Below are 12535 nucleotides of genomic sequence, written 5' to 3'. Positions count from 1 at the left end.
GGGAATGGCTACCAACTTCAGTATTCTTGCCTGGGAAATTCCATGGACAGAGGAGCCCGGCAGGCTACAGTCCATGAGGTCTCAAAGAGTTGGACACAACTGAGTGACTAACACTTTCACTTTGACTTAACTTCTGTACACCTCCAGAACAGAGTCCAATGACGGGGGTAAAGAGGTATAATAGGGATTCAAAAGTGTTCGAGTGAGTGAATGAAATAATGAGACCGTGAAACATCATACCTCCTCAAGACAACTTGCAACTGGATCAAGCTCTCCCCTTCTCTAAAAATCAGGTTAATAGAAATCATGATCTATCTTTCTGCAAACATTGATATAAGAAATCTATCATGCAAAGTAGTCTTGACTTCCATCATCTTTAAAAAATTTTGTCATTTAGAAAATCTATCTTGTAATAAATTGGCACTTTTACTATTCCATATGGGACATCTGGTATCCAGAGACATCATGTTAGAATTGCACCAAGTACCAAACAAAAGGGAGCTTCCTGGAGGCTCAGTTGGTAAAGAATCTACCTGCAATGCAGGAAACCTGAGTTTGATACATGGATCAGGAACATACGCTGGAGAAGGGAATGGCAACCCACTCCAGTAGTCTTGCCTGGAGAATTCTATGAACAGAGGAGCCTGGAGGGTTACAGTCCATGAGGTTGCAGATAGTGGAACACAACTGAGCACCTTTCACAACAAAAAGAATCAAACAAAATTAGTGTATTTGATCCTTTGAATATTAAAGCACTCTGTAGACAAGTTTTAAAAAATTGCCTTGTAGTCTTCTTTATATGGAAGAGTTTTAATACTTTAGATAATCTGTTGTATTTGTATTTTTAAAGAAAAATATGCAAACTGAGTAAGCAAATATAAATTATTCTCAGAAATAAAGCTTAATTTTTGAACTTTTATATACAAATATTTGGTAAGTTCTGAGACATTATTAACACAATTTTTAAAATATAAGTGTGCAGTGGAGATTCTTATAATAAGTGGTCAATTTTCTTCTATTTGCCTAGGACAATGACCTAATAAGATAGTTAATCATCATTGGACTGAAAAAAGAAATAACCCAGCTAACTATTTAGCAAGAGACTCTGACAGCAGATAAAGGGATAGACCTGTGGTTGTTGCTGTGGGATCCTAAGTCCAGGTAAGAAAGAACCTTTGAAATTCTCAAACTTCAGTGTTTCTCTTATGTGAGAAACTTCCACAACTTTCAAGGATAAAAATTGTTTTTATGGACATGATAAATATTACACATTTTATGCTGTGTGTCTTCCATATGCTTGTATTCTAAGCCCTTAAAACCTATCTTCTAGAGGTAGCTGAGCCTCAGGCTTGTGTTTTTGAAAATAAAAGACAGAAAATCAGACATTGATAATTTAACAATAAAGTCTGAAATCCCATTCCTATTACTTTCTATCCAAGTGGAACTTCAAGTCTGAAAAAATGAACCTCCAGTTATCTTCTCAAAACATGCTCCAAGGCAATTATTATCACTGACTATATAAAATTATTAAACTCGCTCTTGATTTCTTTGATTCCAACTGGATAATGTGGGTTGAAGTGTTAGCTGGCAAGCATTGAGAAATGGGATGTGTCTCAAAGCTACTTACCCACCTCGATGTTACTTGTTTCAAATCAAGTTTGACTCAGGGGGAGGAAATAGGTCTCCAAGATTATTTTGTCTCTGATTCAATGAGAAAAAGTTCTGCTCAGCCCAGTTCCTGGCACAAATTATGGACTCAAAAATATCAGTTCCCTTCTCCAATTCAGGAAGATGGCTAGCCTAATAATTATTGTTAAGGTTATTTAATTAAAAATTATTAAGTTATTTACAGACTTGTAAAAGATCTAAGAAGTTAGTGAATGCTGTTTTCCCTTTCTTCCCCCCTCTCAGTACCACCAGTATAGGTCAGACTAAAATGTCATGATGTTTAGAGTCAACTCTGAATTGATATTCCACTCTTTTAATTAATTTGTAGTGATTTATTACAATTTAATCTTTTTCCAGAAATAAGGTAAAAGTGCCTACGTTTCCAATTTTTTATCTGGATATTTTTCCCAATATGTAGGAGAGAGATAAGTAGTCTGTCTGGGAAAGTAGTAGAAATACAAAGAAAAGGAATGATTCTGTTTAATTAATTAAAATAAAGTGGAGTTGTGGTTATGGTGAGGTCAGGCATGACCATAGTCTCTCTGAAAGGTGCTTAGAGTACACTAAGCTCTTTTTAATAAGTCCAAACTCTACCTGCTTTTTCAGCCTTGTTCCAGAGGTATTTTCTCTATGAAACCGTTTTAGGCCATTCTAATTATAATTCATTACATTGTTTTTTCTGCTCATTTTGACTATCTACTATGTGGAAGGCAGCATTTGACACTTTGTAAAGACATAAAGATGAATTCAGGGCTTCTCAGGTGGCTCAGTGGTAAAGAATCTGCCTGACAGTGCAGGAGAGGCAAGAGATGTGGGTTTGATACCCAGATTGGGAAGATCCCCTGGAGAAGGAAATGGCAACTCACTCCAGTATTCTTCACAGACAATTCCATGGACAGAGGAGCCTGGTGGGCTACAGTCTATAGGGTTGTGAAGAGTCAGACACAACTGAGTACGCAAAGATGAATTAAGCATGTTTGTCTTCCTAGATCTTGTCACGTAGATATGCAGAAAATGTAACAAAATTATCTTTTAAAAAAAATTTTTTTATTTATTTGGTTGTGCTGTGAACAGATTTTCTCTAGTTGTGGTAAGTAGGGACTATTCTTCCTAGGGGCTCAGTAGTTGCAGCTCGAGGGCTCTAGAACACAGGCTCAACAGTTGCGGTGTGGGCTTAGTTCCTCTGTGGTATGTGGACTCTTCCTGGACCAGGGATCGATCCCATGTCCTCTGCATTGGCAGGCAGATTCCTATCCACTGTACCATCAGGAAAATCCCCAAATTTTATTTCTAATAGATAATTGCTAATAATTTATTTAATCTAATCTAGTGTGTGACTCTATGCTACCTTATTTGTTAATTCAAGTTTCCCTCTATAAATTTATCTTCCTAAATTATAATCTCACTGAAACTAGAAATTTGTGTGTGTGTGTGTGTGTGTGTGTTTCCCCTTCATTTTGTGTTTCAGTACTCAGTGAAATGTGAAACCCGAGCTCTGTTCATGGAGCCGAAGAATGAAATCTGCAAACTTGCAAACACTCACACAGGCAAAGTTTATCTTAAATGATAGAGATACAAAGCTCACAGCCTAGACACTGAGAGGGGGTGAAGAGCCCCCAGAAGGCGGGGGTTGCAGCAGTTTTATATCTTTACTAGTATCAAACTGTATATCTTTGGTTGGCTGGTGACTTTAATATACATCATTTTTGACCAATCAGTTTGAGTATCGCAAAGTCCAGATTGTCATTTTTATGGCTTTTTTGGATCCCCCATTTCTCAGTTTCTCTAGACGTTGTGATGCCATCCCTCAACCCCCTCTTAAGACCCCAGACCATTATTTAGGAACCAAAGGTATGTTTAAGAGTTAATGATCTTCTTAGAGTTTGGTGTTTTGTTTTGTTTTCCCCTTGATAAACTGGACAGCAAGTAATGATTGTCTTATCCTTGGTCTGAATGTTTTATGGCCCTCCAGACCAGGGAGGTATTCCTCTGATGCGTGGTAATTGGAACAAAGAGTGAGATGCTTACTTGGGAAGAGAAAAAACAATGAAATTAAAAAGAACTGAGGTCTCAGAGTCTTAGACTGTCTAGCATTTCTGCCTCATCAGGACATAATAAATCCTACATGAATATTTGTGGAATTATTGATCGATGGATGTTGACCTTGAGGTTTTTCTCATTTCTGAATTGTTAACGTGAAATAAAACACTTTTTCTCTCTCAAAAGGTGATCACTTTGAACTAAACATCAACAACTGGAAACATTCACATGATATATGCAGTTCAATGATGGACCAAAATCATCATTCGGATAAGACAGAAGAGGCACAACCTTCCGAGAAAAAGACAACTAGAAACTGCTGCAATGGATTCAAGGTGGAATGAGTTTTGTATTTTCAAACTAAAATAAGTAAAAGGGGGAATTTCTATTTCAAGAAAAGGCAGCCAGTCTTTTTAAAAGAACATTTATATTTCAAATTAGAGTTTTTGAAAGAAGCATACATTAAAATACAGAATGATACTTATCTTGGTATACATCAGTCTTTAAATCAGAAAAAGTATTTCTTTAGTGACATTTCTGGCTTAGAATTTATTAATGTTGAAAATTTAGAAAGATTTTGGAATCCTCTCTTCATTCTTGATGGAACAAAAGGTACTTACAAAAAATATGATTCAAATAAAAGTAGTCTTTGTATAATGGATAATATGTTTTTTAAAAAAATCTTATATTTGACCTATTGACAGAGAAGATTTATCAGTCTTGTGAATCACTTTGTGGTCTTGATCTATTTAATTTTTTAAAAAGAAAATAGCATTTTTATTCTATTAATTTAAATAATATAGTCTGATGGAAAAGAGATCTGTTATAACTCTAAAAGACCTGGCCCAAAAGCCTAGTTGATGACTTGGGATGGTCAGTTAATTTTTCCGTATGCAATGGGTAAAAGTGATAATCCTGTCTCTTGCTTTTGTCATAAAACCATGAAGCACTGAATGATATAGACTGTATTGGGATTTTCACAGACAGGGAAAAGCAATCCTTGAGCACAGTATTAAGGAAATCAAGACTAACGGAAATTGGGAAGTTTGCATGAAGCCATCTAGATTGTAAATGGAAAACTCTTGGATCAAAGCCTTTTCATAAATTTATTTTTTTAATGAAGAATAATTGCTTTACAGAATTTTGTTGTTTTCTGTCAAACTTCAAAATGAATCAGCCATAGGTATACATATTCCCTCCCTTTTGAATTCCCTCCCACCTCCCTCCCCATCCCACCCCTCTAAGTTGATACAGAGGCCCTCTTTGAGTTTCCTGAGCCATACAGCAAATTCCCGTTGGCTATCTATTTTACATATGGTAATAAAGCCTTTAAACCCTCATAGGGCTTCCCAGGTGACGCTAGTGGTAATACAGAACCTGCCTGCCAATGTAGGAGACATAAGAGATGCGGATTTGATCCCTGGGTCAGGAAGATCCCCTGGAGGAGAGCATGGCAACCCACTCCAGTATTCCTGTCTGGAGAATCACATGAGAGAGGAGCCTAGTTAGGCTATGGTCCAAGTGTCACAGAGTCAGACATGACTGAGCACTCACACATGCAGAGAAGACTAGAAGAAATCAAAAACTCAACCAGGGCTCACGTTGATCATTATTTAAAATGTTTTCCTCAAATTTATAGTTTTATCTAGTTGAATAAAGACCAGAGATTAAACTCAATTGCAATCGTGTTATATAAGGTCTTTTTTAACTTTGTCCAGGGAACATAAGGTCTGTTTGTTTTTCAGAGATTACTGGTAAAGTCTATTCTGATGAAATATTTAAGTAATATTTAAGCCAAGAAGCAGTCACCAGGAGAAGCTACTGGCTAATGCATTTGGACCAATTCTATTGTCTAGGGGTAGCATGATGTGCTGGATTATTTTGCTTTTAAACATCGGCAGTTGTAGTGATTTCATTTGCATGTGTATCCAAGATGACGACAAACTAGCTAAAGCAAATAAAGTTGCCTGTGCAGTCTCTTGAAGCATATTTATAGAAAAGCTTCAAGTTAGCAAGTCATCAGTGCATATAAAGTATGTTAATTGCAGTCCAATAATAAAGACCAGAGAAACAATCACAATAATAGTATATTGAGCACTTACTGTTATGCAAGACACTATACCAGTGTTTTATTTTTTGTTTTCATTTTGGTTACACTGGATGTGTAATAATCCAACCAGTCCATCCTAAAGGAAATCAGTCTGAATATTCATTGGGAGGACTGATGCTGAAGCTGAAGCTCCAATATTTTGGCCACCTGATGCAAAGAACTGACTCATTGGAAAAGACCCTTATGCTGGGAAAGAATGATGGTGGGAAAAGGGGACGACAGAGGATGGGATGGTTGGATAGCATCACCAACTCAATGGACATGAGTTTGAGTAAACCCCGGTAGTTGGTGATGGATAGGGAGGCCTGGTGCACTGCAGTCCTTGGGAGTGCAAAGAGTCAGACACAACTGAGCGACTGAACTGAACTGGGCACTGGCTGTGCAGGCTTTCTCTAGTTATGGCAGATGGAGCTTCTCAATGTGGTGGCTTCCCTTGTTGCAGAGCTCTAGGTGTATGGGCTTCAGTTATTGTGGTGCATGGGCTTAGTTGCTCCATGGCATGTGGAACATTCCCAGACCAGGGACTGAACCTGTGTGCCCTGCACTGGCAGGATTCTCATCCACTGTACCACCAGGGAAGTCCTGTCCTAGTGTTTCAGTTCTGCATGCGTGTGTACTCAGTTGCTTCAATTGTATCTGACTCTTTGTGACCCTAGACTCTTTGTGACTGTAGACTGCCAGGTTCCTCTGTCCATGGAACTCTTCAGGCAAGAATACTGGAGTGGGTTGCCATGTCCTCCTCCAGGGGATCTTCCCAACCCAGAGATTGAACCAGCATCTCCTGCATTGCAGGTGGATTTGTTTTCATGGAGCCACTAGGGAAGCCTGTTTTAGTACTACTAGTGGGTGTATTAATTATCACAATTCAGTCAGCCATGTGCTATTATCTCCTTTTTCAGATGGAGAAAAAAAACTTTAAGAGGTTGAATGACTTTCTCTAGGTCCCTAAGTGGTAAGTGGTGGATCCAAGGTCTGAACTCAGGCAGCCTGAAATCCCATGATCTCAATGGTACTCCATATTGCTAAAGTATCTGTGAGTTTCCATAATATTGCTATCTTCAAGATGTTCTGGTAAGCATGGATTTATAAATGGATTTTTAAATAATCCTTGTCATTCTATACTTCCAAATATTCCCCTTCATACCAAATAATTCAGCTTCAAGCAAACATATGTGCCCACACACATACAAATGCACATGTTGTTTCTGAGGAGTGTATATAGACTCAGCATGTAGAGTGTGTAAAAGTGCAAATAGATAGCAAATAATCTTGAATAACAACAGCATGGTATGATTCTTTCTTACCCCTTTCCTTCAATTTTTGAGCAGAATCAAGTAAGTTATGAAAACCCTGCCAGTACACTGCTCATCTTTATACTTGTTTCTGTGCTTCAGATTTCTTGTACTGCTGTGTTATAATGAAAATTCTTTAAAAACATAAAAGTAATGCATCATCATCAAAAAAATATAAATAACAGGGAAAAGTAAAAGTTGTCTCAGTCCACCTTCATTCCTATTCCTTTTCCAGAAATCATTAGGATAACTATCCCATTTTTATCCACCAACAGAATCACAATCCCACAGTTTTCCTCTGGCTCATTGCCTCTGTCCTATTGCTATTTCTCAAGATGCAAAGTGCAATTCTGACTTGGAGAAACTTGTACTTACTGTTTCCTCATCTGAAATATTCTTCTCCCAGATCTTGCACTTTCATCTCACTCAAATCTCTGTTTAAACATTACCTCATCCCTGACCACTACACCATATATCACCTATATATATGGATAGCATTTCCTGTCCATAACTCTTCAACCAAATTGATTTTTTTCATAGCATTTATCACCACTTGACACTGACATGCAAATGTACACATATGTATAGGTGTGTGTGCATATCTATGTCCTTAATGGAATAAAACAACACAAATTTTTGTAATAATCATACAATTCTGAAGTCGAGAAGTCTGAAATAGGTCTCACTGGGCTAAAACCAAGGTTTTGGTAGGGTTGTGTTCTTTTCTGGAGACTCTAGAGAAAAGTTAATTTCCTTGTCTTTTCCAGTTTCTAGAAACTGTCCAAAGTTCTTGACTAATAACTCTCTTCCACATTCAAAGCTAGTGATGGTCAATCAAATATTTGTTACATTGCATGACATTGTTGTTGAATTTTCTTCTCTCTCATCCATGCTTAAAGATGAGATTGGGATTACACTGAGTTAACAAAGACAACATAGGACAATCTCTTCAAGGTCATCTGATTAGCAACCTTAACTCCATTTGCAAACTTAATATCCCCTTACCATGTTACCTAATATATTCATAGTTAGACAGAGTAATGTCATGCAAAGATGCGCAGGTCCTAATCTCCAAAACCTGTAAATATAATTTTTTCCTTAGAGGAAGTCATTTATTCTCTCTGTATCTAAGATTTTTCATCTGTGAAAGGGAAATGTTAGCATCTGAGTGACAGAATTATGCTAAGAAATAAATCCACTAATGGAAGTTCAGCAGTAGAACAACCTCTGGTGTATAGTACTATTAGTAGCTAGCTACCATTGTTTTTATTGCTTCTCTGAGCTTTGTTATTGGACAGCAATTAACATGCTTTATACACAAGGCCATCTTGCTAACTCAAAACTCCTCTCCAAATACGCTGCATCACACCATGCAGGCAATCGTACGTGCTTTGGCCAGGTTGTCATCACACCTTGTCGTGCTTGTGAGAGCAAAACCACTGTCCCCCCAGCACACTGAAATGTAAAGCTGGGTAGCTGATTTGAGATCTTTCTTCCTTTTATATATAGACACTAATCACTATGACATTCCTTCTTAGTACTGTATATGTACATCCCATATGTTTTGGTATGTTGTGATTTCAGTTTTGCTTGTCTTGAGGCATTTTATAAATTCTTTTTAGCATTCTTTGATCTACTGTTGTTCAAAAGGGTGTTGTAAATTGTCATATATTTGTGAATTCTCCAGTTTTTACCCTGCTATTGATTTCTAGTTTCATTCCATTGTGGATAGAAAAGATACTTGGGATGAGATCAATCTTCTTAGATTTGTTAAAATTTATTTTGTGGTGAAACATGCAAAGATATGTGTACACTTGAAAGTAATATGTATTTTGCTAGTGTTGGGTGGGATGTTTTGTGTATGTCTTTTAGGTCAATTTGGTCTATAATGTTCTTCAAGTTATCTATTTCTTTATTATTTCTATTTACTATTTAAAATGATGTATTCAAATTTCTACTATTATTGTATTGCTGTTTATTTCTCCATTCAGTGTTTATATATTTAGGTACTCTGATGTTGGGGATAGAAAGATAGAGATGTTTATTAAATCTTCCTGGTCAATTGACTCTCTCAGTTTTTATATTAATGTCTTCTTTTGTCTCTTGTGACATTTTTACTTAAAATCTATTTTGTCTGAAGTAACTACAGCCACTTTTGGTTACCTACTTCGTGAAATATCTTTTCCTATCACTTCACTTTCAGTCTTTGTGTGTCTTTAGTTCTAAAGTGAGAAACTGAGAGTCTTATACACAGGAAATAGTTAAGTCTTGCTTCTTTTTAATTTTTAGTTTTTTAATTGAAGTGTAGTTGACTCACAATATTATGTTAGTTTCCGATGTATAGCAATAGAAAGTCAGTATTTTGATAGACTATACTACACTAGAACTTATTACAAGATAATGGATATAATTCCCTGTGCTATATCTTATATCCTTGAAAGTGAAAGTGTTTAGTCACTCAGTCATGTCTGACTTTTTGCAATCCCATGGACTGTAGCCCACCAGGCTCCTCTGTCCATGGAATTCTCCAGGCAAGAATACTCAAGTGGGTAGCCATTCCCTTCTCCAGGGGATCTTCCCAACCCAGGGATTGAAACCAGGTCTCCTACATTGCAGGCAGATTCTGTATCATCTGAGCCATCAGGGAAGACTTGGTGCTTATCTATTTTAACAGTTTGTATCTCTTAATTTCATATGCCTAATTGTGTCCTTCCTCGTTTCCCCTTCACCACTGGAAACCACTAGTTCTCTTTCTATATCTGTGTCTTTTTCTGTTTTGCTATACAGAAAAAGCCTTTGTTTGTATTAATTTTTAGATCCCACATGTAAGTGATATCATACAATATTTGTTTTTATCAAATCATATTTTCTAGGTCCATTCACATCACTATAAATGGGAGATTTTCATTCTTTTTATGGTTGAGTAATAGTCCTACTATAAACATTGGGGTACATATATCTTTTTTAATTAGTGTCTTTGATTTTTCCAGATATATACTCAGGAGTGGAATTGCTAGATCATATATTAGTTCTATTTTTAGTTTTTTTAGGAACCTCCATACTGTAAGTGTCTGCACCAATTTACATTCCCATCAACAGCGTACAAGTGCTCTCTTTTCTCTACATCATCACCAACACTTATTATTTGTAGTTGTTTTGATGATAGCCATTCTGACAAGTGTGAGGTTATATCTTACACTTGTTTTGATGTGCATTTATGTGTTAGTGATGATGAGTATCTGTTCATGTGTCTGTTAGCCATTTGTATGTCTTCTTTGGACAATTCAGATCTTCTGCCAATTATTTAATTTTTTTTTAAATATTGAGCTGTATGGGCTATTTATGTATTTTGGGTATTAACACCTTGCCAGTCATATTATTTTCGAATCCTATAGACCACCTTTTCTTTTTTATCCATGGTTTCCTTTGATGTGCAAAGACTTTTAGATTTAATTAGATCTCATTTGTTTATTTTTGCTTGAATTTTTTTAGCTTAGGAGACAGATCCAAAAAAATTATTGTTGCAATTTATGTTAAACAGTGTTCTGCCTATGTTCTCTGCTAGATGTCTCATGGTTTCAGGTCTTTATTCACCTCTTTATTTCATATTGAGTTGTGTGTATAGATATCCATATTGAGTTTTATATATATATATATATATATATATATACACACACACACACACACACACACACACACATTTAGTGTAAGGAAATGTACTCATTTCATTGTCTTACATGTAACTGTTCATTTTTTCCAACACCACTTATTGAGAGATTTGTCTTTTTTCCATTGTATATTCTTACATCCTTCACTGTAGATTAATTGACCATAGGTATGTGAGGTTTTTCCCTAGGCTCTCTATCTGTTCTGCTGATGTGTATATCTGTTTTTTGTGGTATACCAGGTTGTTTTGGTTACTGTATCTTTGTACAGTTGTCTAAAATCTGGGAGAGTGACACATTCAGCTTTGATCTTTTTTCCTCAAGGCTGCTTTGGCAAATCAGGGTCTTTTATGGTTCCATATCTATAATTATAACAGTTATAAAGCTGATAATAACAAATTTGATAACAGAAAAGCTCTACATATTACATTCTCCCCTTTTGTATACTTTACATTATTATTGTCACATTTTACATCTACATATACTGTCTAACTTTTAGAATATTTTAATAATTATTTTTAAATATTGTTATCATTAATCTTTTGTACTAGAATCAAAACTGATTTGCCCACTATATTATAGTAATACAGTATTTTGTATTTGTCTCTATGTCTACCTTACTAACAAGTTTTGTGCTTTCTTCTGCTATCATGTTGCTGTCTAGTAGTCTTTTATTTCAACTTAAAGAACTCCCTTTAGTGTCTCTTATAAGGGAAGTCTGGTATTGATGATCTCCTTCAGCTTTGGTTTGTCTGGGAGAGTCTTTACCTCTCTTTCATTTGGAAGGTTTCTTTTGCTCAGTGTAGTATTCTTGGATGATATGGTTTGTTTTTGCTTTTTTCTGAGTTCTTTTAACATATTATTCCATTTCTCCTGACCTATAAGGTTTATGATGAAAAACTTGCTCTTAGTCTTGTGGGGGTTCTCTTTCTATGACAAGTTTCTCTCCTCTTGATTCTAAAAGTTCTCTGTCTTTCTTTTTATTGTAATTATACTTTGCCTTCAGTTCAGTTCAGTCTCTCAGTCGTGTCCAACTCTTCGTGACCCCATGGACTGCAGCACACCAGGCTTCCCTGTCCATTACCAACTCCCAAAGCTTGCTCAAACTCATATCCTTTGAGTCAGTGATGCCATCCAATCATCTCATCCTCTGGCGTACCCTTCTCCTTCTGCCTTCATTCTTTCCCAGCATCAGAGTCTTTTCCAAGGTGTCAATTCTTCACATCAGGTGGCCAAAGTACTGGAGTTTCAGCTTCAGCATCAGTCCTTCCAATGAATATTCAGGACTAATTTCCTTGAGGATTGACTGGTTGGATCTCCTGACAGTACAAGGGACTCTCAAGAGTTTTCTCCAACACCACAGTTAAAAAGCATCAGCTCTTTGGTGCTCAGCTTTCTTTATAGTCCAATTCTCACATCCATACATGACTACCGGATAAACCATAGCCTTGACTACACGACCTTTGTCAGCAGGGTAATGTCTTTTCCTTTTAATATACCGTCTAGTTTGGTCATAGATTTTCTTCCAAGGAGCCAGTGTCTTTTAATTTCATGGCTGCAGTAACCATCTGTAGTGATTTTGGAGCCCAAGAAAGTAAAGTCTGTCATTGTTTCTATTGTTTCCCCATCTATTTGCCATGAAGTGACAGGACCAGATGCCATGATCTTAGTTTTCTGAATATTGAGTTTTAAGCCAATTTTTTCACTCTCCTCTTTCACTTTCATCAAGAGGCTCTTTAGTTCTTCTTCACTTTCTGCCA

General features: G+C 36.5%; 1 protein-coding gene across 2 annotated transcripts in view; it reads left to right on the top strand.

Annotated features, from left to right (window-relative positions):
• The first annotated feature begins 1094 nt into the window (after positions 1-1094).
• SLCO1B3 (solute carrier organic anion transporter family member 1B3) overlaps positions 1095-12535 on the top strand; it is a 72192-nt gene continuing 60751 nt past the window's right edge. Inside the window, exons 1-2 of one of the 2 annotated variants that reach the window (XM_005206931.5) lie at positions 1095-1161; positions 3895-4043. In XM_005206931.5, coding sequence (XP_005206988.1) covers positions 3954-4043 — 90 coding nt within the window. In that variant the 5' untranslated portion in view covers positions 1095-1161; positions 3895-3953. 2 annotated transcript variants of the gene reach the window in all.

Source organism: Bos taurus, chromosome 5 (genome assembly GCF_002263795.3).
Source record: "Bos taurus isolate L1 Dominette 01449 registration number 42190680 breed Hereford chromosome 5, ARS-UCD2.0, whole genome shotgun sequence".
In the NCBI taxonomy this organism is placed as follows: Eukaryota; Metazoa; Chordata; class Mammalia; order Artiodactyla; family Bovidae; genus Bos; species Bos taurus.
This window is presented reverse-complemented; position numbering and strand designations above follow the sequence as displayed.